At 42.1% G+C, this 26435-nt stretch overlaps 1 protein-coding gene across 2 annotated transcripts; it reads left to right on the forward strand.

Annotated features, from left to right (window-relative positions):
• Positions 1-25: 25 nt before the first annotated feature.
• Positions 26-25420, forward strand: DCUN1D3 (defective in cullin neddylation 1 domain containing 3). Of its 2 annotated transcripts, none has more exons than XM_062503222.1 (4): positions 26-66; positions 10442-10517; positions 15164-15696; positions 17567-25420. In XM_062503222.1, exons 3-4 carry the CDS (start codon positions 15266-15268, stop codon positions 18048-18050), a joined length of 915 nt encoding a protein of 304 aa, XP_062359206.1. In that variant the 5' UTR covers positions 26-66; positions 10442-10517; positions 15164-15265; the 3' UTR covers positions 18051-25420. The 2 variants fall into 2 exon arrangements, with proteins under 2 accessions (XP_062359206.1, XP_062359207.1); XM_062503223.1 differs by lacking the exon at positions 26-66 and adding an exon at positions 9616-9655.
• Positions 25421-26435: the final 1015 nt, after the last annotated feature.

Below are 26435 nucleotides of genomic sequence, written 5' to 3' on the forward strand. Positions count from 1 at the left end.
CGTCCGCCAGCTGAGCGCTCGCCCGGAAGTGATGCGGTGGAGGCAGAGCCGCTCGGCGCCGCGGAGGTGAGTGAATTGGACCGAGGCTCTTCCCGTCCGCCCGGGCTGCGGGGGAGCCGTGGCGGGGGCGGCGCGGGGTTCGGCACGGCCCGGGCGGCGGCGCGGGCGGCGGGGTTCATTCGTGGCAGCCGCGTTGCTCCTCAGCCCCGCCAGGGCCGGTTGTGCTCGGGGGACCCCGTGCCGCCGCCGCCGCCCCCTCACGTTAGGGCCCCCCGAGCCGCAGTCCTGCGGCGCGGGGACAGCCCGCCGGGAGCGGCCGGGCAGGCGTTGCCCCGGTGCCGCGGGCGGGGCGGTCCCGGCCGGGCGCCGCTCCGAGTGGTGCCGGTGGGGTCCGGTGCCGCCGGGCCGTGCCCACCCCACACTCATCCCTATGCCCCGAGCGGCGGAGCTGCCTCGCCCCGGGGTTTGGTTCTCCTGTTTTTTTCCGTTCCGATGTGCGCCGTCTGCGGGGTCCTAAAACGTCCTTGCGATGGTCGCTGCGGGCAGCCCCGCAGCCCCCCAGGGCCGGGGAGAGCGGCTGCTTTGTTCGGGTGCGCTTCGTGCCCAGCCTTCTCACGTGTCACGCTAGAACGTGAATGTTCGTAGTGTTTCCAGGAGAAAGGCAGAGCAATAAACTGTAAAGTGATTTATTTCCAAGGTGGTTCTCGCTATCTGAACGTACCCCCTTTGGACAGCCACTTCTTTTCCTGCTTCAGCTCTCCCTCCCTCCCCTGAGTGTGTTTACCCTTCCTGTGCAAGCTGCAGTCTGCATTAATCACTCTCTGGGGCTGTGGTGGTACTAATAAGCTACTCATAACAACTTAAATTATAACTTGCATAATCTGTTTCGGGCAAATATTGGTTGGAATAATATGTCTATCCTATCAGTGCTGTGGTTGCTGGAAAGAATAATTGATTATCTTTTAAATAGTTAGCACTGCTGATATGCTGCCCTTCAAAATGTTACATTGATAACTGAACAGGCTGATGCCAAGTATCAGAATACAGCATTGATCCGCAGCTGGTAACTTTTTTTGAATGGCAGTGTCTTGTCACATAATTTAAAGGGGTAATGAGTTAAGTGCTCTAAAAAAAAAAAAAAAAAGGACTATAGCTGTACAAACAAAAAGCACAGAAGTGCCCTACCTTTTTGAAAATTACAGGCCTTACTGGTATGGTCTGTATTTTTTTGAGAGAACAGTTGACCAAAAGACATTACCTAAACAAATTCTTGCGTGTTTAAAAACACCTTTATTGAACAGTTAATGTGTAGCAGCTACAGTATTTGTATTTTATTTGGGCTACAGCAGTGGGAAGAGAGAGTGTCTGAGTACTTGTGTCCCATGACTGTATCTGAACAGTGCTGCATGTTTCCCTGGTGAAAGATAATCCTCAGAAAAGGAAACACAGTTCCTTAGTTGCTTGTGAAAGTAAAGAGATCTGACCTCATGCTCTTATCAATTTTGTAGTCTGTCCTCAGTCTCCCCCACACAGGTGTGTCATGGTGGTCTGTGGTAAACATTCACTTTTACATGACAGCTCACAGTCTAAAGCAAAGATTTTCTGCACATCAGCAGAAAAAGGAGAGCTTGTGATCTGTGTTGAATTAGTTCAGATTTGCAAAGTGCGACTGGCTTTACAAACTCACTACAAATACCGGCTCTTGTAATGATTTCTAAAACTGATTATTTCCTAATAGCAAGTTGTATGTAAACATGAATACTGCAATTCCTAAAAAAAAAAAAAGTAACACAGCTAATAACAGGGGAACTTACAGCTTTGGTTCAACTTAGCTGGTTTCTTTGTGAGACTGACAGCCTGCAATAAGAGCTGTAATCAGCTCATGTAATCAAGATCTTCAAGGCTGTGTTACATGCCTTTTCTGCCCAGATTCTTGCTTTATTTTGAAGTTGAATGTTGTTGTGTTCTTCATTGTTGTGAGCAAATTCACAATGATTTGTGTCAGTAGTTCTTATAATTTGTTGATTTTGGAAATTCATTAATAATTATATCTGGCTTCCATTTAGCATGAATTGTGTTGAAAAAAGAAAGACGATCAGATGAAGGAATGACTTTGAGAGAGAAGCAAGAACAGCTCTTTTGGAAGACCCTCATTGAAATTAATTGAAGAAGTATATATTGAGCAAGAAGGTCTGCCAGACAGTTTGACAGACTTCTAGGATGTGTTCTGACAAATTTGAGAGTGGATAAGGGAGAGGCTCGGTTCTGATGCTTGTTTTGGAACGGAGCTTAAGAAACAGGAAGAATTCCTCAGTGTTGGGTATGTGTATAGGGATAGTGGGGTGTAAAAGAGGGTGGAAGAAGAGGGTACAGACACATCTTCTACACTTGCATTTACTCAGGGCAGAAAGAAATGCACAAAGGGTTTGGATACAGAGATGCATGGCTGCAGGTTGGAAGGATTGAGAGTGCCCCAGCACTGCTCAAATCTGTCCCACACTGAAGCACTTGATTTTCTTTATTGGTTCCAGAGAAATGTTGGTAAATTTAATTTAGAACCTTGGAGCACTGTAAAATCCATCCCGATGGGGTTTTGGCTGTTGGTAAGAACTTGCAAATGGCAGAAACAATGTTATTGTTTCATTAGGCACATGAGTCTGTATGTGAATATAACAGGAAAACACTCTTCTGAGTAAGAAGAGACTATAAAAATAGAAGTATAGGATGTTAGAAAAACAGTCCTTTCTTTCATTCTCAGAAATACAGAAGGAGCTGAATATTGGAAGCCAGAATTCTTGGAAGGCTGAAAGAGCAATCTGTAAACACTTGAGGGACTTGGTAATCACATGAAGATAAGGGGGAACCCCCTTAACAGTTTCATCAGAATTCCCTGGCTGGGCTCCTTCTCTTTGGCTGCTTCTCCCTAGGGGTCTGCATCTTATCTGGCTGTCTTCCTTTCCTCTATTTGCCTCTGACTAATAGGCTTTGTCTTCTGGTTACTGGAAGTCTAATAAGTTCTTTTGTCTCTTACCCCTTCCTCCTTTTTAAAAATACTAGATTAATGGCTGTAATGTTTTGCAGATTATCTGTGTTGGTGATGTGGATTAATTGTGTACTTGACTCTTAAGTTACCCAGCAGTAATGACATATTAACTTGACTTGAAACAATGGTAATTTCATGGCAAATGTTCAATGCAAATGTTGCCTTCTGGTGAAGTATCAACTGCAGTTTACCCCCTGTAAACATGTGACACAAGTAAACTGTCTATGCAGATTTTTCTCAGTGTCTTCTGTACAGCAAGTCATCTGGAGTGTGTCTTTTGAAACAGTCAGTGATTTCTCCATCCCCCCTATCTTTTGTCTCTTGCTTGAGTCAGGTAATTACAGATCTGGGTTGAAACCTTCCCAGGGAGTGATCAGGAAAGCCAAGACTTCCAGACGTGTTCCCATTGCTCACTGGCACCTTGGTTTCCCCCTTCCCTGTGGAGGGTTTATGGATCCACAGCTCTTGGTGATGGGCTGTGGGTGAGCAAATGGGAGAGCCCCAGGCAGGTGGGGGTTGACAAAGCCAGGGGAGCTCTGATTTCCCCTGCACAAGTGCCAGTGTTCTTTGTGGTGACATGAGGAGGTTCTCCTTGTCGTGTGTGGCTTTGGTGTGATAGTGTGGTGACGATTTTACATTCTCATCTCAGTGCTGGCCATAGCAGAGCGAATAGTGAGCCAAAGCTTCTTGCCTAAAATATAGTGTGAGAATTGACCCATTTAGGTCTCCATTTTATCCATGTGTCCTGGGGGGCAGCTCTCTGCATATTAAAGGAGCAGAAAATCTGGATTTTAGTTAAATGTTATTTAATTGCAATGTTTTGCTGCTAGAATAATGACAGTTAGGGGACTACTTATATCTAAGTGTTAGAAAACTGTTTCACAGAAATAGGAAAACTGGAGAAACCAACAAAAGCATAGGTGGTGAGACAGGATTCCAGTAAAGAGAGTAAGGTAGTATAATCTTATGGTGTCTCAGAAAGAATGGTTATAAATGCTGTTCTGTCTACAGCATCTGTTTTGTGAAAGACAAAACTTACTTTGCAAAATGTGAGAATGCTGTTCCTGACCTCCTGTCACAGTTTGTTATTCCCACAAAGTCAGACTGCCAGAGACAGTATGACAGTCATAGTTGTTTGTTGTCTCACTTTTCCTGTTTAGTGAACATAAGTGGTTTTTTTGAACCAAAAGGATTATGTGCTCCTGAAATACACCAGTCTTATTTTTGCATCCATGTAGTAGCAGAAAGTGAAGGTTTTAGTTCTTTAGTCCTTTCTTTGAATTTTTTTCATGTGTGATGCTTTTCCTCCTGCAACTTTGGAACTTGCAATGCAGTCAGTCTTATCCTTTTGTTTTAAAATGGAAAGGGAGGGAAAAGATTATCTTAGCACCTATGATTATTGGAGGCATGTGTAGCTTAGTAATAGACTCACAAACGCAAATGTCCTAGCTCTTAGATTTGTCATACGTTGACTGTTCAATATTTCCATTGCCAACGAGTCTGTACAGAAAGCCTTGAGTATTCTGGATCAGCATATAAATGAGTGGCCTGGAGTGCCAAAGGTCTGATGTATTCCAGCTTCCAGCAGTTACCTGTGCTTGGATTTAGTAGTTATGTGTCATGAAACACAGGATAAATACCTACACACCTGGTCTCTTGTGGGGCACGGGATGTCAAGAGAAATCAAGAATGTTTGAAAACTTGTGGAAAAAAAAGTGTGTGTTGGTCGAAGCTGCCACCAGATTTCTCAAGGGGAGGTGAGAGTCTTTGTTAAAACTGATAACCAAGTTCAAGGACTCAAAGGAGCTCCTTTGAAGCTACTGATACAGTTAGCATCAAAACACTTCAGAATCGTTCGTACAGTGGGAAATGTTGTTGTTCACTGGAATAGGGAAGTTGCAAATCAAATCAGGAGAGAGAATTAGGGCTTCTGCAGATGACTGTGTGTATTTTCTGCTTTAGAAACTGCAGTCAGTTTAAAAATCCAAGCATATGCTCTTAAGGCACTTTCATATGTCAGTGCTTTCACTTAGAACAATTTGTTGTACATAACTTAGATATGATTCCAGTGTTTATGTGGTCAGCTGGTACTGAAGTTCCTGCACAACTGCATGGAATGAGTGATTCTTTTGGCTGTCAGCCTGTAAACTGTGTCACACTCAGTGAGATGGCCAGTGGGCCTTCTGTAAACTCTTTATGAGCATCTGCTGCCAGCAGGGATCTTATGAGATGGTCTGGCTCTCATCTTTAAACTTGTCCCTTCAGTGTTAGGTGCTGTGTGGGTCACTGTTCTCACAGCTGCTTTCTACTGGAGAAGGGAGACTGTTAGCCACAGTTGCTGGAAGGGCTTCCTTTTTCATGTGATTGCTGTCTTCATTGTGGAGAACAGTAAGAAGTATGAAGTTACTCACTCACTACAATTAGTTTAAAGCATATCTTATTTTTACAGGAGTCACTTGATATATACCTGAACTATATTCAGCTGAATGTAATTGGTGAAGGCACTTCAAACACTTCAAGGTGAAGTCTGATAGCTGAACTTAATGTAGAAGAAAATCTGTGCACACTTAGCTCAGTTTAAAAGTAAATGTTTTTCTTTCCATTGATGAGTAGATTGTAGACCGAGGTGATTTTTCAGAGTTATTCTGGTTTGGCTGCAGAGAGCTGCAATTTTCTGTAGGTTAGTTTGCAGAATGGATTGAGCCAGGGTAAGGTAAATACTTGTAGCACAACTACTTTCAGATGCTTTCAGTGGGATGCATCTCTGTCAAATACCCAGGGGCTGTGGTTTCTTTTGGTCTCATAATCTGCAGTTTTGCTGCAGAGATGTGAACTGGTTGTGTCAGCACAGAGTAGCTCTTTTCCCTGCCATGAGCTGCTTTAATTATTCATAATGCATACAGAGGTGTTAAAGGTCTGTCACATTGCAAAAGTTAGTATACCCTGGAAAAATACTGAAGGATTATTATTTTACAGACCTTTGCACATGAAAAGAGAAAAACCGCACAAACTCTCAGTAAGAGATAATTTGCTTTTTTGTGCGTGCTGGACCTTGTATGGCCTTTCACAAAGATCTCAAAAGAGAAGGGGAATATTGGTAGATTTTAAATGAATGGAGATAAATGAGTATGTTCATGTTTGAGTGTGTAAGAGGTAGAGAATTGGGTGGAATCTGATTTGAGTTCTGGTTTCAGCTTTACTGAAAACTGATGGCATGATCTTGAACAGCCTTGTTATTTGGTTGTCTTGATTTCCCCTCTGCCCATTGTCTGGCTTATAGCTTAAATAGACTTCTCAAAACAAGTACTGCTGCTGCATGAATTAGTTCATTAATTTATTTACATTACAAAAGCACCTGAAGGCACCCTTCTAAAATTACATTCTGTTTAGCTAACCAGACTTGGGTTTGTTCTTTGAAAATACAATAATCTTAACAAATCATTCCACCCACCTAATAAAGTAAGATGAAGCGCATAATAGGGAACAATTGAAACATTTTTAATAGGGCCAAATGGAAAAACAATGCAAAGTAATCAGTAAGTAAGGTGTGGTTAGAGAATGGAAAGGGGAAGTAGGGATTCAAGGATGATGCATTTGTCTGCTGAAAAAGCTACTTAAGGAAAGTATCTTCCATAAGAAAAAGTAGTAAGGTGCTTTAGTCTTCCTCTGCTCATAATTCTTCACATTATTATTAATTTTTTCTTAAGCTAGCCTTAGACAATTAGCTGCACACAGTGAACTACAGATCTGAAACATCTGTTGCACTTTTTCTTGAGACTACTTGTTGAACTTTTGAGATGAAATGTGCTGTTATGCTCTGTGAGTGCGTGCAGTCAGGTGTTCTTCAACAGTGCGGAAAGCAGGTTTCTTCTGCCCAGTCTTGAATGGAAAAATGTCTTTTGATGAGTAAGCTCTGGACTTGGAGTGACAGCACACCCGGTCAAGGCTCAGGTATTGTAAAGAGACTTGTGCCTGCATCCTGGTGACTGAAGGGGGAGAGGAAGAGATTGGGTGATAACTGATTCTTGGCCCTGAGACCTGCCCCAGCATTATGGACTGTAAATGGTGAAGTTGTTTCTGATTTGGGTTTTTTTTGTATTTTTGTACCTGGCCTTCCCTTCCAAATTAGTTAAGCCTTTCTAGTATGATCTTTCTCACAGAAGTCTGCTTTTCATTTGTGAAAGTATTCAGGCTTCCAGCATAGCTGTTGCCTGGCTTGGTTTTCCCCTAGACTGCCATGTAACCTTCTGCCAAGTGGCAGCCGGAGCTCTGCATGGTGCCTTTTCAGGTGTCTGTAAAACTAGCTTTTACTCTATCCAGGCATGTTCTGTAGAGACAAATTTTACCCAGTTTGATCACATTTCTAAAGCTGTTTTGTTTCCAAAGCTCAGACTGAGGTTAATCAGAAATAGTTTTGTTATCCTGGTTTGGAACAGATCGGTAAAGTTCTCATGTATCTGCCCACAAAACCATTACTGTCTGTAATTCATTGAAAGGTTCTTCAACTGCAGGAAGCCTCACAAACTAATAATTCATTTTAACTAATTGCAGCAGGACTTTCCTGCTTTAGACTTCCTCTTGAGTAACTTTGCATAAGTGTATTTGTGCAGCAGTGGTGTGGAGCAGATCAGCGTGACAGACAGGTGCTAGCGCAGCGCTTGGTTGGGGATGTGGTGAGGTGTGTTCTGGGCTCCTGACAGCCCATAATGTGCCATTGTCCTGCACTCAGAGGGTTTCTGCTGAGAAAGTTTTGTTGCAGGTTCAGACTTGAAATAAGCAGTTTCCATAACGTGCCGGCTTTGACTGAAGTTTGGTTTATGCTGTAACACTTGTGCATCAAGTGCTTGGCGCTGTAGTGTAGAACTCTGAACTGCACAGTAAAAGCTTCCACGTGTAGAGCTGACCCTCTCAATTTCTGCCTGCTGAAGAGGGAAACAATACCATTGATCCTTCACTGATTCCCTGCAGGAGAGCAAAGCAAGTTGCCTTTGGTGAGAAGGCTGCCTGCCTGCACTGATCCTCCTGCCCAGTGCTCAGGAGAGTGAAGTCCCAGGGGCTTAGACACAGAGTGTGAAAAGAGGCAGGTGAGCAAAACAAAGGCCTCTGTCATCCCAAGGGTCCACACTATTTATTACTTACTTCCCCGTGGGTTGCTGCGGGATTGCTAATGAGCAGTGCAGGCTGTTGTCTGAGTTACTGTGTTGTGATGCTGCTGCTCCACAGCAGCACAGGGGGAGGGATGTTGGTGACCACAGCCTGCAGCTACACTCACAGCTCTGGCCCAAGGCCTGAGCCAAAACCTGTGCCACCAGTGTGCTGATGCTTCTGTCCACCCCTGCTGCACTCACTGCACATGATTTAGGATGAAGTCAGTGCACTGCTGTGCTCTGATAGCCTTTAAATACAGCCTTGAAGAGCTTGATCTTGTAACTGCTAACTCATACTAACTTTTTGTTCCATATCCCATAGTTGTGTTGTCAAAGTTTACACATGCTACTGTATTAAAAAATGTAAAAAGGTTAAATGGGCAACTCAGAAGAATAGAAGTATAAATAAAGGGGAAGAATTGTAGCTGGAGGTTCTAACATGTTAATATTTCTGGCCCCAGTCATTGTGCATGTGTAGAGGTCAGCCAACAAGGAAATTACTTCAAACAACCTGAAAAAGTTTGGCTTTTGCTGGGTAGGGCTGATCTCCATCAGATTTAGCTTATTTTGAACTTGAAATAAGTGTTTGCTTCCAGTACGTGCCATAAGTCAACTGGAAATGTGGATTTGGTGGATCATGGGATCATAGATATCTTCCAGAGAAATACAAATATGTTTGAAAAATAGTTTATTGCAAAAAGTTGCCATGACAATGATTTTTCAAAATGAGAACTGTAAGATGTTTATACAGGTTCCTGGGGAATGAGGCTACCCAGCACCCTGTGTTCCTCCCTGGTGATTTATAATTATGTAGGTGCAGGAGGCCAAAAGAAATTAACATAGATGTGCCAGATGTTGCATTTCCTTAAATTCTTGAAATTCATGGGATGCTGTGGTCAAATAGGAAGAAATTCAAGCTAGTGCTTCCACCATGAGAGAAGCAGACACTCCTCTGTTCCTTTGCATGTTAAGCTGCCTGGTGGCTGTGCACCCACTGGAGTGTCTGCTAAAAGAGCTGTGAAGCCATGGAGGAGGGAAAAAGGGTGGTTGGTTTTGTGGAAGATGAGGTTTGGAAGTAGAATATGTAAACCCAGTGTGAAGTAGACTTTTTGGTCTCCATCTCAACAGTAATTACCTAAAAATGATTCAGTGGAGATATGTTTTTGCTCTGTGTGTGTGTATGAGTGAAAGTACCACTCCAGAGTTTCCAGGCATTTTGAAATATTTGGGGCTTTTGAGCTCTATCAACAGCTTTGGTCTGAAATAGGTTTTATGTATCAGTCAAATTTTCCTAATCCACATACAGGATTCAGGTTTGGGGAAAACTCATGTGGAGATTGGCATGTGTGACAAGACCTTGTTTCATGGTTGTATTTCTACATTCACCCTCCTCTTTCTGCTGAAGGACCCTCTGAACAAGCTAATGTTCTCACTTGTTTCCCAAGAAGTAAATTTCATGTATAAAGTAAGTATGCAGCAAGGCAGCTTTTGATCATCTGTCTGCTCCCTACTTGTACTAAGAGCTGTAAAAACGAGATGTTTTAGTGTTTCTGTTAGTATGGCAGAGCAGGGGAACTTTGCCAGAGATTTCTTGTTTGTTGTGTTTTTCTACTAGATCAGATACAGAGGTGTTGACTAGGGGCTGCAGTTGCAGCTCTTGCTACAAAAAACCAGACATACCTTTGTCTGTCTTCTCTTCAGAGGTTCCTAGTTATACAGCAGAGCTGTGAATTTAAGAGAAGCAAAGTTGAGCCAGCTCAACTGAACATGGGAAAACAAACATGGAAAAGAATGTGCTAGAGAATGAAAAAAGAGAATTACTCTCCAGACCCAAATTATGCTTTGCTAGGTAGCAGCTGTCTGGCATTCACAGATTAAACAGCACTCAGCTAACATGCAGTGGCAGTGATAGCATGTCCCCTGCTTTGCTTTGAGTGCATGAAATGAGGAATTAACTCTCCCATGCTGAAAGCCATGAAAGTATCCGGAAGTGTGTATTTATCCCTAACAAACATTTGAATTTGTCTGTTGCTTTCAGTACCTGTTGTATGGTTCATATGACAGTGCAGAGTTAATGGTGTAAATGCTACTTTGTAAGTCAAAAAAGTGAAGTAGTTTTTTATAAAATGACTCTTTGAGCAAATGGAGTTTGGCTCTGAAGGGTTTTATTAAATAGAGTTGGTTCTCAGTGATACGGTGCATTTCATGTCCCTTCTAAATGTAAAGATTTGTGTGGTCTTTTGTCTTCCAGCATTCTATGTGAAGTCCAGGGAGCCTAAAGGAAGCTGTGAAGCTAGTGGAATGATTCCCTGTGTAGCTGAAACTATGTAAGTATTAGATGTTTGCTTACAAGATCACTTGTCCATCACAATTGTTAGAGCAGTGATTGCTTCTGCTTCAGCAGTGGCAGTGATCCTCTCCTGCCTTCCCAGTGAGAAGCTCTGTATATCTGTTCAGGACTGGAAACAGACAGGACATCCATGATATACTGTTCCCTACTCTTGGCTATTTTTGAAGTTGTGTATCCCTGTTCATTAAAAGTTAGATAATGCATAGTGGAATTCTGTAAAATTCTTAAACTGTGCTCAAGTGTTTGTGAAAAGCTGAGGCTGGGTTGAGGCTTAGTTAAGCTGTAGTTATGTTGTCTTTGCCTTAGGTAGTGAAATACCACTCAGAAAGGGATTTAATGGTTGGCTGGTCTCCCAGTGGTCTCCCCTTTTGTTACAAGATTTCCTAAATTTGTCTTTGAGGTCTTCTTCAATGTATGAAAAGCTTTTTCCTCTACTTTCTTGGTACTTGCTGTGTTTTGAAACTCATTATAAATACCTTCTGATGCAACACTTGATTAAACAGCATAGTGCTTGTTTTGCTTGTTATTCTCTGGACATATCCAATAATTTCTATTACTACAATAACATCCGTCATTATAGAAAAATACAGGGTTACTTAAATATCTCCTTTGCATCTTCTCTCCTCCTGCCAGCTCTCCCCCACTTCATTGCTGCTGTTTTCAATTGTGCTGCAGCGTGCTTGTATGATTGAGAGTTATTACTGAGTCACTTTGTTTTGCTCCCTTCGAATTTTGGTTATGTGTGATCTGGTCACTTAAAAATGGAGGAAAAAATTGCTGCAAATTCCTTACAGCACTTAGAAAAAAGTCTGACACAAAACCCCCACCAAATCAAAAAGCTCCACCAAGCATTAACCAAGGCCTTTGTAATCTTCTCTAGGTTTTCATTTAATATGTGGGGCCATGTGGCTCTGCACATCCTTTGTTCTTAGAGGGTGATTTTCCTTTAGCTGGCTGTATTCACCAGCACTCGTATTCTGTGTTCCCAACTGCTGACTCCTTTCTAGAAAGGTGCAGAGAACATCTTTGTGGATCTCTGCTTTGAAAGAGGAAGATGGCCTCATGGGCATCTTGGTGATTCACATTTACTGAAGATCATTGCTCAATACTTTTCTGAGTAATAGACTTTGGGAGCACTGCATCCTGTAGCGCTGAGCACATTCCAACCTTAGCCCTGAATTTTGATCCTTTTTAGTAGAATGGCAAAAGCAGTGGTCACTGCTGCCTTTTATGTCTTGCTTTTATACTGTACAAGCCTCTTAGTAATTTTGCTCTTGGGAACTGATTGTTTTGGGATTTGATGTTTTGCCACCAATCCAGTGTAACCTTTGGGTACACAAGAACTTTATGCTTATAGTTCCGGATCCAGCTGGGAGAAATCTCTGCTGGTCCTTGTGCTTTGTGATACTTGCTTTGCTCTGCAGCCAAGCACGCAGCTCTGTTCACCTTCCTGAGGGTGCTGTCTCCCACTCCTTGAGCTCTGGCTTCACTGCAGCTCCTGATGCTGCAATTAGATCCTCTCTCCAGCCTTCCTTAACAAAAGGGCCAGCTTCTCCCACTTGTTTCTATCTCCTTCCGAGGCTCTTGTTCCTTTCATGCCTTGAAACCTGAGTCATGTAGGAAGTGGAGGTGACTAGTTAGTGAAGTGGATCCAGCTCAGCGAAGGCAGTTTACAAAAGGGTAACTGATGGAGTGCCAAAAGACTTTTCTCTTACAAAACCAGATACATGCACAAGCTGCCAGCGGATGCAGTCTGGACTTTTTTTTTTCCAAGCTGGTTTTGCTATTTTTGGGGTATAATGCTTCTAAATATCTGGCACATGGCATCAAGTTTCATGTAGAAGAAAAGTGAGGAATTGCAGCAACTTTACATCAGTATCTTTTAGTGTTTGTTCATAAGGAGTAGGATTGTGCTCTGAAAACCTCCTTGGCAGGGAGGAGGAAGGAAGAACTCTGTTACTGCAGGGAAGAGCAGTGCTAACAGTGCCCAGGCAGTGGCTGTTCAGGAGCAGCACTCAGCTCTTTGTAAGGCAGGTAGGAGTACAGAAAATGTGTTTGCTGGAGGGGTATGATGTGAGGGAAGTGGTTAACTTGTCCTCTAGGGGTTAATGCTACTGGGCTTGCTTGTTTTTGGAAACTGCTGGTGGGATACCACCTTACATACAGGTGTCTAATAATGCTGGCATATCTTCCCTCTGTGTATTGTAGTGCTCTTTTTGTGATAGCAGATGATTTTAAAATCCATCAGTTTCATCACATTGGTGATGTCACTTTGGAAACCTGAATGTTAGATTGTTGTTATCATTAATACAAGCTGCTGCTTAGGAAGCATGATAGTGAGTCACTTTTATTAGGAAAATTATGGACACAGTATGTATTATGGACTGCCTTTATATAAAAAAACACTTCAAATTGGGATTCCTCAAGTGAATTGGATTAGTTACGATGTGTGTGATTTGACTACTTTAGAGGAAAGTACTGTTCACTAAGAGGCAGCTGTTCCTTAACCTCCCCCACAGGGAAAAGCTGTTCCAAATCACCAATAGCTAATAACTGCTGTTACATCTTTGAGCAGGAAATTTTCTATACTACCTAAACTCTGCCTTAAACTCTAATACTAGTCTGTATTCAGGGTTTTTTATTCTGTTCTTTTAGCTGCATGAATTTGAAAATGATGGAAGAACGAGAATTAGTGTAGACTGAACATTTGAATTCAGATGAATTTAAAGATGGAAGGGGGAAAAGCTGATATGTGGGAGTTAATCACTAAGCACTTTTTACACTGCCTACTAATATCCTGTTTGTTTTGCTGTAATGAAATAATGACTGGTGTAGACTGGAGAGGACGATGTTGCTCAGGCACCTGGTAGCACAGAAATCAGAGCCAGGCTGTGCTTTGCAACTCACAGAGCTGTGAAATACTAAGGACCAGTGAAATTATCTTATGGATCGTTTATATTGACATGCATATTTTTTATAAATCCCTTCAAATACATACTGTTATGAATTTCTTGAATACATTAAATCAAACTTTGCTTGCATATATAAATGATGCTGCAAAGTTAATCTTTAAAGCATTGTGCTGAAAGACTATATAATACCTTTGTTTCTTTGTCTGCTTAAAAAATAGGCCTTTGTTAGTTCTGTGTGTGGGTTAAGTACTTAAGGAACTGGGGAGGGAAAGGGAAGCCAGGTATCTTGGCTGTTGTAGTTCCCCTGGCAAAATATTTTGCTCATGAAGCTGCACATGTGCTGTTTTGACAAAACAGGTATAATGACTGAGAGAAGATTTGTTTTTGTGATCCTAATATCTGAAAATTCATCTGTACTTGTTGCTGCTGTTGGTTTATATCTTAAAAGAGAGCTTCAGTCTCAGTAAAGCTTTGCCCAAGAAAAAATACAGTAGAACTGACATGACAGCTATTGTATTTCTTAATTTTTAAATTTTTATCTCTCTTCTTTCTTGTGCTAATTCTAAACTGAAAGCTGTACACAAAGTTAAGTCCAACTTAATTTTTATGCTTGAAGCTTTTGCCTAACTGACAGCAGAAGTGAAATGCAAGTAAGTACGTAAAGGAGGACTGTGATAAGCAATTGCTTTCTTGGAGCTGCCATTTCTGAGAAGTGGACTGTCCTTGGTGTAGCTGCTTGCTGATAGGGCAGTATTAGTGTGTTAGCTTGGTATTATAAGGGAAAACTGGAGAACACTTTTCTCTGGGCAAAATATCTTTTCCAAATATGCCAGGCTTTGTGATTTATAAAAAGAGACTATGATGAAATCATTTTGGTATTTTAATTTTTATTTTAAAAATCCCCTCTGAACTGGAATTGCTACTTCTTATCTTCATGTGTGTCTGTCTGAATAAGTTTCGTTAAGGCGGCTCCGTCCCCTGTCTGTCTCCTTACCTGAAGGGAGGAGCCCACTTGAAACAATGCAATGAACAATTTTTTGATACCCTCTTGCATAAGAAGTGTTGCCTCCTTTCTGGAAACACACTATGTATGTTTTAAGTACAAAGCCTAGATTCCACACTCTGTTTAAAAATAAAGTCACAACTTCCACTCTCTCTTCTCCTCCCCCAAACCAGCCAACAGCCAGCCCCCTCAACCCACCCCCCCCCCCCCCCCCGACATCCCTTTTGCTGATTTGCTGGAGGTACAGTCTAGATCCAGTGCTTAGGTCTCTGCCAGGTTGTCCCATCAGTGTCCCTGTCCTCCTTTCCCTGCTTTGTTTCAGTGTTTTATATTCTGTGTATAAAATGTGGGTATGCTTTTAAAAACCATTTCCTTTAAAATATTTCTGGGTTAGTGTGTCGTGATGAAGCCTGTGCATGAATCAACCTCTTTGTAACCTATGCTGCAGTAAGAATTTTAGGAATTTCCTTTATTAGGGCCCGTTAGTATAGTGTAGCACTGAGTGAGCTGTATTGATTTCTAGGTAAAACAGCCTGAAATTGCCTGAAATTTATGGCATATTCCAGCCTTGTATACACTGCTTCTTTTCAGTATGCAAAGCTTTAATATCCTGAAGTCAGTCGCTTAATGGCAAGTGTTCTCCCACATTTAATACTTCGAATATTCTTTGTAGAGAGACAGCAGTTTGACTCTGAAACTGTTTTTCAGGTTAGCTGAGTGCTGCTAATGGCATGGTGAGATGTGTTGAAGAGCGGCTGCAAGGGTGTCCAAGGGCAGGGGGACTGTGCTAGGAGCTGGGCTTGCAACATCATGGGCCAGTGTGTCACCAAGTGCAAGAATCCTTCTTCTACCCTTGGCAGCAAAAATGGGGAAAGAGAATCTGGCAGCAAATCCCACAGCAAGAGAAGTGCAGTCCACAAAGACGACCATGGCTCAGCTTGCGGGAAGGCTTCAGGAGACATTCTTGTGAATGGGACAAAGAAAACAGACGCTGCTATAGAGTCCAGTCAGCCACCAACGTTTTCTGGAGATACAAAGAAAGACTCTGTTTGCAATGCAGAGGAATCTTCTCTTCAGAGGATTGGGGAGTTATTCAGGAGATACAAGGACGAGCGGGAAGATGCCATACTGGAAGAAGGAATGGAACGATTTTGCAATGACCTCTGTGTTGATCCCACTGAATTTAAAGTACTAGTTTTGGCTTGGAAATTCCAGGCTGCTACCATGTGCAAATTTACAAGGTTAGTTCTTGTAGAACTTGTAATTATTTTCATATGTTAAAGTATATCCTGTCAACAGTATGTTGGAGAGACAGCCTCATTAGCTTCACTTACTTATTTCTTCTAACACTTGCATTTTGATCAAATTAATTCCTACCACTGCACAAGGTAAGCTTTGTATTGTCTTCTTTTCCCCTTCCTCTCACGCTGGATTTCAGAAGATGTGGTTTTGACCATTATGCTGCTAGTGATGAACAGTGTAGTGAGATTCTGTAAACATTAATTTATTCTTTATTTACTGATAACGATTTACTGTATCTAGCGTTATCTTGGTGATAGGATTGGACACTGAAATTAATTTTTCCTTTAAAGTAATGTGAAATTCTTTAATAATTGCTACCAACTCTCTTAACAATCTGTGAATGACAGAATTGTTCCTGTCCAACCACTGTAACATCTAATGTCTTTTTCCAAGAGTAATCTTGTTAAAGCATAGAGAGGGAAGGAAATTTGAGGGGTTTGACACTGGTAGCTGTTTCATACTAGCTGACAAATGATTGCTGTTCAAAGTGCTATGTGCCCTTCTGGACAAGGTGCTCAGTCAGCAGACTGTCAATATGTGATGCTACAGGAAACAATGCAACAGCTAAAACTCCCCCCCCCACTAAGCCCACAAGCAAACCCAAACTGCAGCAGCCTCCCCCAGCTTGATTAGTAATGTCCAGGTAAGAGCAATGAAGAGTGCCTACAAGGACTTGCAGGGTGAGAAGAAATTTTTTATTTATTGGTCTATCTACATTGGTTTGAGTAATGCTGCCTATTTTTACTGAGCTTATTACTTTGGTGTTCAGAGCCTTGACCCAAGCCTCTGCTGTGCACTGAACAGCATCTTCAGAGTCTTTGTGGCTGAGGGTGTGTCTCAAAGGGATGAATTACTCTGGAATGCAAATGTGGATTTACTGGAGGCTGACAACACAGGTATTTGCTAAGATGGTAAAGGACTTGTAAGTAGTGTCTGTGATTCTGCACAACTACCATGAGTATTATTAACATGGTTTTAATTTCCTTGGAGAGAGCAAATCTAGTGGTGAGAGGTTATATTTGTTGAAGGACATGCTCCATGGTACAGGTGCTGATGGACTTCTTCTATCAAGGAAAGCAGTGTGGTCTGTTCTCCTGAGTGCTGCTCCATCTCTTGTCTTCCCTCCAGCCCATCCTGTGTCAGCCTGCTGGCTCTCCTGGCTGGTTGTAACACCTGCTCACAAGCATCAGAGAAGCTGGAGCTAAGTGCGTCCCACTTGGCCCCTTGTCCAGGGCTGGTGCTCCAAGCAGTGTCCATACATTGTGCTGCTGCCCCTGTGATGCCATGCTCTATTCCATGCTCTCAGCAGATGCCTTGCTGACTGACACCAGTGGCTCCCCTTTGGTTTTGCAGGCTGGGAGATCAACCAAAAACCGCAGCAAAAGCAGAAGTGAACTGCTCTGTCCCTTGCAAGCAGTTTGTCCAGAGCGTGAGCATTTAGACATGGGCAGTATTGAATCAAGCTGGGGTAAATGTGTTAATTTCAAACGTGGAATTTCTTCTTCACTTTTTAATGTGAAAGGAATTTCAGGATCTGAAAGTGTCCAGAAAAGCCAGAGAGCAGAACCTCTCAAATGCTAACACTGCAGGGATTGCATGTGGCTCCCCAGGCCTTTAGGAATGCCTTGGAATTGTCTGTCTTTCCAGTGGCTCCCCTTGCCAAAATCCGTGCCACTGAAGCTGAGGGCACACCTTGTCTTGTCCTGATGATCCTCTTTGATTCAATGTAGCTGAACGGAGAGGGGATGCCTTTGGCATGCAAGGTGGGTGGGAAGGGCTCGCTCTAATTTCTCTTCTCTTGCTTAACAGGAAGGAGTTTTTTGAAGGCTGCAAAGCAATAAATGCAGACAGCATTGATGGCATTTGTGCAAGGTTCCCCAGCCTCCTAAACGAAGCCAAGCAGGAGGATAAATTCAAGGATCTCTATCGTTTCACCTTCCAGTTTGGCCTGGACTCTGAAGAAGGACAGAGATCGCTACATCGGGAAATAGCCATTGCCCTTTGGAAATTAGTCTTCACCCAAAACAAGCCCCCTATTTTGGACCAATGGTTACACTTCCTAATCAAGAACCCCTCAGGAATCAAGGGAATCTCCCGGGACACGTGGAACATGTTTCTAAATTTTACTCAGGTGATTGGACCAGACCTTAGCAACTACAGCGAGGACGAGGCGTGGCCGAGTCTCTTCGATACCTTTGTGGAGTGGGAAATGGAGCGAAGGAAAAAGGAAGAGGAAACCAAATGTATTCTGTCTTCAGACACAGAGGGCCTGTGTGTGGATGAACAGACTTAGCGGTGGCGAAGCAGCAGTGACAAAAGCAACTTGTTGCCCTTCACGAAATGTAAACTCTGGATGTTTCTGGAAATTACCGAGGCTCCAGATTTTTCTACTTTACACCTTTTTCTGCCTTGTCTTTGAAAGGGCTCTAGAATGCTGTATCATGTTTTAGGCACTTTCTTAATTTTGGTTATTCCTTTTACTCTCGCCCTGAAATATTTGACCCTGGCTACAAGTTAAGCTTTTTTTTTTTTTTTTTTTTTTTAAGACTTCAGATTAGTATAAATAAGTCTGATACTTCTTGCACAATGTAGTTCTTTTTAGTTAGGTTAAATTAACATTGCTAAATTATACAGTGCCAGATTAAGTTTTTCATACTACATCTGTCAGGGCAGGTCTGTACTGTGTGTAGTGCTGTTTACATTGTTGAAATTTTAGGCTGTAATAATTCTAAGGTTTTATACCAAGATGAACAGCAGTGTTAACTATGAATGCATTAATCCTGGGTAATAAGGCTCTAAAAACCAACGTAAGCAACAGCTTTTTGTAATATGGCTAATTCCCATTTTGAGCTGACTCCTAGTGAATGAGTCCAGATCATTCCTTTTTTTGGATTTTCAAACTAAATGTTGGGATCGTTTTATAAAATTACTGTACCTGTCAGTCAACTGAGTGGTAGATGACAATTTGTATCTAAATCTCTTTACACATTTGCATAATAAAAGAGCAGTACTACCTCAGTTTTATTGAAAGTGGGCTTGTTGATGGACTTCCATTTTCTCTGGAAGTTGTATTTTTGTGGTACCTGAGAATATTTTTACTTGACTAAAAGAACCAAAGGTTCTGCTTCTTAAGTTTGCTAAACATTGACAGAAGCAACACATAAATCCTAAGTCTTCAAGGAAAACTGTGGTATAATTCTGCTTTAATTTGTTTGATTTATACCTAAAGTATTACCTTACTTGTCTGGCAAGCACAGTACTTCTATGTAGGGAGCTATCTTTTGCATTAATATTGACAAACCAATTTTTTAACCCATATGTTTAATTGCTAAATTGCAGTTAATACTCCACACTTTCTGGAGCAACAATATCGGCATCTGATGACAAAGTGAATTCTTAATGTGTTCTTAATGACAGCAGTGTAGATGAGTCATTTTTAGACTGATTTGATAATACTTGGATAGGAAACAATTTATTATTTTACAATGCCTGTATTGGGACTATTTGCCTGTTGAAATTGTTGTGACTTAAAGGGAGTTTTATTAACACTGGTTGAAACTTTTTGGGTTATTGATGCTACCTTTTTTAATTTTAGTATGTCAACTTTTTTACACTTTTTGGTAAAAGGATTGATTGCCAAGGCATAGCCAAGTGCTGGCTTATTGAATTTGATATACTTCTGTTACACACCTTTTTTTTTTTTTCAGAGCTGTATTTCAGGATCATAAACCAACTTCAGCTGAAAAAAAAACAAAACAAAAAAAGCCTGGACAGTCATCCATAGCATCTAACAGTTTTTGTGATGTCAGGGTTTTAAAGCTAAAGGGAAACAGGTTTTAAGTGGTGAGCTTGTCACCAGGTCCAGGGTGTCATGCTTTGCACATCTGCTGTGCCCTCACAGGGGTTAGCAGAGAGAGGAGTAGGATTTGCCCAAATTCTGGGACTGGCTTTGCTGCTGTGCAGCCCTGCAATAGCTTGGCTTGGAGGTCATAAATCACTAACAAAATGTGGGTAATGCAAACTGTTTATAAACAAACCCAGAAGCCACAGATAGCATCTCTTTCATCTAATAAAAGGAGAGTCTGGTCCATGCTGATCTTGCTGGGAGACAGGCTGTGGAAAACAAACGTGGTTGTTTTAGATGCAGCTGAATTTGACCCTTTGCAGGAGTGCCCTGAAGTTGATGTTTTATCGGTAAATACATCCAAAGCTTTGTTCTTGCTTCTCTAACTTTGTGTGGCATGTAGGTGTTTGGCAGCAAAATCTTATTCTGATTTGATGAGCAAAGCAGGCCAAAGCACTCATGCTGGAGTAGTTGAATTTATGGTGAGACTTTTGCTGGTGCTGTTATTTTTAAAAGACTAAAATAAATTCTCCAACAGAGGCTGCTTTGTTAGGAAAAGTTCCAAATGGAGGTTAATTTGACAGTAAATGAAGACTGTATTTGTAAGTTTGAGGCTTTTCATTAATTCAGCTATTAAATGCTTTGTTCATCACTTCTTTTTTTTTTCCCCTAAAGGAAATCTAAAATGTCTGGAGTGTAAATGTACTATTCAAATACGTAGCCAGTGCATGCATGCACACCAGCTCATGGCAGCTTCTGATTTACACCCTAGCATGCAGCAGCTCCAAAGGTTGAGGGATAGAGCTCTTTAAGGAAGGTGTTAATCTTGTGGTTGGAATGTGGACAGCAGTGAGGAAATCAATCTGTAGTGCATCAGATTGCTATTTTAATGTATCAGATGTAATACAGCTTCTTTTAAAGGTGGAGGTGAACACACAGGAGGTGGTTTCCTGTTGGGGAAAGGACACAGCATTACCAGTGGCTGAGGTCCCACATGTTCAGTGTAGGGGACAGCCCTGCTGTTGTTCTGCTGCTTCCAGCAAGGCAGGAGCAGCTCCACCCACTGGGCAGGGTACTTGCCAAAATAGCCAAATGATCTATCTGGCGAAGTATCACTTATCTTTAGCCTAATTTCAGTCCTTTAATTGCCATTTACAGAATGCAAGCAGAACAGACCTGTGTCAGTTCTAAACTCCTGAAGCAGGAGCTGAAGGTGCAGCTCTTTGACAGTGCTGGCAGTGAGTGGGGCTGTCAGACCTTCTCTTGGATTGCCTGGTGATTTTGTGATCCCAAACGAGACTGCCTGGACTCTGTAATGCTCGGGTGAGGGAGCAGGGTCTGTGTGTGTCTCTGAGAAGTCTTTAGTAATATTGGAACCTCTGAAAATATGCTTGTTTAATGGTTAAACTGTGAATATCTGTGGAACAGGCCAAATACATTCACTCTTCATTTTTATATAATTTAATTCTTCATTGTGTAGGGCACAGGACTGTAAGTGAGCAATGATGCTGATGAAATCCTTGAAACCATTGCAACTGTTAATTTTATTTTTTTTTAAAATTAGATTACGTGTTAGGAAACCTTATGCATGTAATGAATCTGCTGCAATTTGGGATAAATAACTACAGATAACTATATAGATAGTTGGAGTAATATAATGGGAAACTGGTCTGACACCCACATCTGTGGCATTTTACTGCCTTCTCTTATATGCAAAGAAATAAAATCCCTGTAAACTTTAGCCCCTAGTAATAAAACACTGACCACTTATACTGTATTATAGTTTGCAACACCTTTAAAATTTGACTTCCAGATCAACTGGAGGCTTAATCGTGCTAATTTTTACTTGCATGGGTGCATTTCTGAGGTCAAAGGCTATCTATTGATTGAAGTAAGGATTTGAAAGATCCTGCCTGTAGCTGGCCATGAAACATGACTGGAGGCAATGAGTTGGAATTGAACACCAAATTGTGAGTTTATTTGCTGCTGGTGCTATTCTACATGGAAAATTACAGCTTTTTAGTAGTGTGCAATCCTAGTGAAAGAAGCACAGGAACAGGACCATGGGTCTGGCAGGTGGCACAGAAGGAGCTGCAGCAGCTGGGACAGTGAGAGCTGCTCCCCCGGGCTGGCCTGGCAGATCTCCTAGGTCAGCTTTGAACCAGGACAGTTTTCAGCCAAGTGCAGTTCAGAGTTCAGGCTGAAATGAACTCAGGCTGCTCTGAGGACAGTGGTTCAGGTTGGTGGCAGAAGGTGCAGCCCCCTTCTGTGGACAGTGCTGGGGGACAGTAGCAGCTTTACTGGGTGACTTTTATTTCACACTCAGTGTGTCTATCAGAGCCTGAAGAAACCATGGGTCCAGGACTAGCCTGTCACCCATGGTTCTCAGGCCTATGCACTTACCAGTGACCTTAGACTTTTTGTGATACTGTCAACATAAGTCTTGTTTCCAAAAAAAGCCCGACAAAGTTAAGGAAACACCATGTAGTTAATAGCCACCTCAGTTATGGTATTGTTTGGTGGCTGAGGTTACATCATTCCCATTCTTTGTTAAATAATAGTCATTGTGAGTTTCTGGGTCTTGCAGCCTTGTGTTCTGCAGTGTGATCCTGTATTAGAAGGTCCTCAGTAAATTGCACATCCAGTTCTTCCCTTGAGCCCACTCTGCTCAAAGTGTGTGCGTGTGAATTTAGCCTTTCATATTAAAAAGGAAGATGCTTAACCTGAAACTCAAAATTCTTCAGGGTAGTGCTTCAATATGCAGAAAAACATATTTTTAAAAATAAGTATTAAAGCAAAGTGTCTGCTTAAATTTTGTTGTGTGCAAACAAACCCACCAGTGTTAACATTTTCTCTCTGGACTCTTGAAGATCGAACCTTTGGTTTTATAGTGTGAACTGAAGTGAAATTCATGAGATTGTAAGACAGAAAGAATCTGTATCTCCTTCACCATGAAGTATGTAGGTATCTCTACCTCTTGTTCTTAGACTTGAATAGTTTAAGGCTACCATCCTTTTGTGCCAGGATTTTATGCCTGGATGAGTAATCTATTTTTTTTTAATTGACCCTAGTTAAGTATTATCTATTTGCCATAGTTTTTGGTATCCTGTGTTTAACCTGTATGCAAAGGACCCTTTGGAAGGGGGCCGGGTCAAGCTGCAAACCAGAGTTGGTCCTCCTGGGTGCTACTTTTGGAGTGCAATAGAGCGAGTGAGCAGAGCTACGTGGCCTGTGGCTCAGGGGCTTCTGTCACCACACATCCTCTTCCCTGGTCAGGCTGCCTGTACTGACAGTGAATTGAAGATGGAGCAGCTGCTCCCCAAGAGGAAGCCATCAGCCTTTTCATTTGCCCTTGAAAAGCTTTAGGAACCCACCTGGTGCAGTGCCGTGAGTGTATTTTTATTTAATCGAAAATACTGTGTTTTGTTCCATGTTGGACTGGTCTTGTAACCACCCAGCAAAGATGGGAGCTGCCAAAGTGCAAAGGCATCCTTTTTTTAATCCCTGAGGTCAGAATCCTGCTCAATAAACCCCTTGAACTTGAGTAAAGCTGGAGTGTTGGCAAGAGAACTGGAGATGCCAGAGTGGCTTTGGTGCTTAGCTGTGTTCATTAATGCATTGGGGGGTGTTGTTCTCCATGCAGCACATGTGTCCTTCCTTTCCCCCCACAAAGCAAACTGCAACACAGTTGCTGTCACTGCAAATCCCCCATAGTTTGATGCTGTAGCAACTGCTGCTGCAAGATCCTTCCAGTGTGAGAGCTGGTTTTGACTGTGATCTCTTGCACTATCAGGCTGGGCACGTATTTCATGAGAGCAGGGGGACTTGAGACAATAGGTAAAAGTGGCATGTATGTTCTTGTTCTAACAGCTTGCCTTAAATCACTGACATTGCAGCGGTTCCTTGCTACTATTGCAATCCTCAGTCTTTGAAAATCCTACTGGTTCTGTAGGTAATACTGGTTTTTGTTTAATTTTTAATAAGTTTCTATCTTTGCTTAATTGCACTCTTCAGTTAAGCCCTTTTTGGATAACTTGTCATTTCACACACAGGAAAAAAAGTCCATCTCCAGTGTTTGTGCTGTAAAGTGTTTCTTTTTTCCCCTGTAAATTATATCTGGACTAAAGGTTGCCTACTGTTGAAGCAGTGTGTTTACTTGAATGTTGCCATTTTATGCAGTTACAGCTGCTGACTCTGGCTCTTCTCTGGGCCTGTGAGAGTGGAGATTGTGTGGCCAGAGGTGGCAAAGCTGCCCAGAGGATCGGTGAGCTGAAGGCTGGCTGCTGCTCCCATGTATGTTACACGTTAGAGGATTTCACAGAGTAGTGCTCTGTATTTGGAAGTTGTGACTGTTTAAGTCATGCCAAACAGTTATTTGAAAATACATTTGCTTTCTTATCTGTAAGTTTGAAATAGTCTTTTAAAAAGAGATGGGCTGGCTGGAGGGTTGGAGTGCCTCATGCTGTAAGTTGTTGAGTAACTCAAGTTCCAGGAACCATAGATTGGGACTGGTAGGATTCTGTCCTGAGCCAGCACTGTTGGGGTTTGCACTGGCTGGTCTTGAGGGCATGAAGCAACCACAAGGCCTTGATGGGCTGTGGAGAAAGGTCAGCCTGGGAGCACTGGCTGGTGCAGCCTCATTTCTTTCTTGTGGATTTTGAGTTCAGCCTCAAGTCCCTCTCTGTGGAAGGAATGCATTTTGGTAGTATTTGCTCCTAGAGAAGTAACTCAGTGTAACTAAGGAGGTAACGGGAGCACGGCTTTGTGTGGCTGTCACTGTGCCTCCTATGAGCACAGCTCCCTGATCCCTGAGGGGCCTCTCAGCTCCTCAGTAAACCAGCAAGGGTGGGCAGGGTCACATCTGCTGTTCTTTGTGCCCGGGGGTGTTTTGCCTTTTCAGACTTACCCAGGAGATAACCCTGTATGAGCCAGTTTTCTCACTCTGGGAAATGATGAATGTGTTGCATGTCGTGGAGCAGCTCTGTGGTTCCTCTTTGGGACAGCAGTATCAGAAGTGCTGTGTAAATGTAATGCTTGAAAACAGCTGGAATAAATTCTGTTTCATGTAGGATCTTTATTTCAAGGGGATGCAACCGAATTTGAAACCTGATCTAGAGGAAAATTGGTAGAATTTCAGGACAATATCTACTGAATCCCAATCTACTGAATTGGTTTGTAGTTTTACAAATCATGTGAAATTTCTTTTACATCAAATTTTCTCACCATTGGTGTCTGGAACAGAATGGAAACAGCATCTTTTGGAATGTGCAATCTAAGGCACAATGCAAGTAAGGTGTGATAAGAAGGTTGTCTTTTCTTGATAGCAATCCTGAGTGCAATGTTTTTGTTGTGTCCCTTTTGAAAGAAGAGCATTAAATACAGTCTGAGATTTCTTTTCCTACAGGCAAAGCATTGGTTTGTCCATTACTGACTTCTTGTGAAATTTGTGCCAGATGTATATTAAATATTTTGGTGCTTTTTCTAATCCAAGCTGCCATTCATTTACCTGTGAGATTATTGTACTTCTGTATATTTAAATGACCAACCCCTTAAAGAAAAAACAAAACAAAAAAAATTCCTCTAGTCACAATGTATCCTGACTACTGTAGCTTGTAAATGTTCCAAAGCTTCTGGGTTTCCTGTATTCCAGTAAGGTCTGAGGGGAGGGGAACAGCTACAGAAATCTCACCCACTGGAAAGGGAACTCGCACGCTGTTCTGTGCATTACTGAACAAATGAGTAACATTTGTGGTGTTTACATAACGACACGTTGGTGTTCACTTTTTTGTGCTCAAGCTTTGTACGAAATGTCTTATTTAAAGCTGAAGTCCTTTTTACATTTTTCAATTAAAAAGGGACAAATTACTTATTTTTTCATGCCTATGAATAGGACTCTTGCTAGTTTTATTTGTCATGTGAGTTTCTCAAGTAGGACTTCTGGATGCTCACAAAATTCCGTCTAGTCCTGGCAGGGAGGTGACCACATAGTTTTTAAGTGTGTGGAAGGAAAACCAGCTGGCTTTTTCAACTTCGCAGTGTAAGTGTCTGCAACAGGTAGATGCTGGATGTGAACAGCCTGAACAGGAGTGAATCCTTAGAGAGGGATGAGTGCTGGGGTCAGGCTGCCCTTCACCTCCTGCTCAGCAGCAGAGACTGGCTGTGCTGCTGAAGGCACTGGCTCCCTTTCACATTCTGTAGTAACAATGATGTTACTGCTTATGCCAGTTTGCAAGAGCTGGAGCCAAATGAATGCCAGGCTCACTTGGAGTGGCCAAAGTACCTTTGTGTGGGAAAAAATTGGCTGCATTCATCTTGCTGAATAGATTTTCAGGTGGCTTTAGTCATTAATGACACTGACACGAGCATCTCCTGCCTGCTCACTGCCGCTTCTGGGCTTGTGCTGAACTTGCCTTTCTCCTGCTTTCCTGTGTTTGTGCCTGCTCCTCCACACAGCAACTCCTGACTTCCAAATCCCAACGTAAGGAGAGAGCCCATCCCAGCACAGTAACTTAGGGTTGGAAAGTAGGAGGGTGTAAATATTCCATCAGCTGTATTTAATAATTTCTGGAATGATAACTATTTCAACTTAGCCTATTCCAATTCACATGAAAAAATCCCTCATCTCATGATCAAACCTTTTAACAAATATTTCCTTTTAATTTTTCCAGTTTTTTTTCCCGAGTGCCTAAAACTCTCCTAAGCATTTTTGTGCTTGGAAATTCTGTATGTTAACAAGAGATGCCCAAGCAGCCTCTATTTCAAGTGGCAGTGGCTGCAAAGGACAGGTCTAGAGCTGTCAGTTTGCACATTACCTCATCCTGCTTCCAGTTCCCT

The sequence above is a fragment of the Cinclus cinclus genome, chromosome 16 (assembly GCF_963662255.1).
Source record: "Cinclus cinclus chromosome 16, bCinCin1.1, whole genome shotgun sequence".
NCBI lineage: Eukaryota > Metazoa > Chordata > Aves > Passeriformes > Cinclidae > Cinclus > Cinclus cinclus.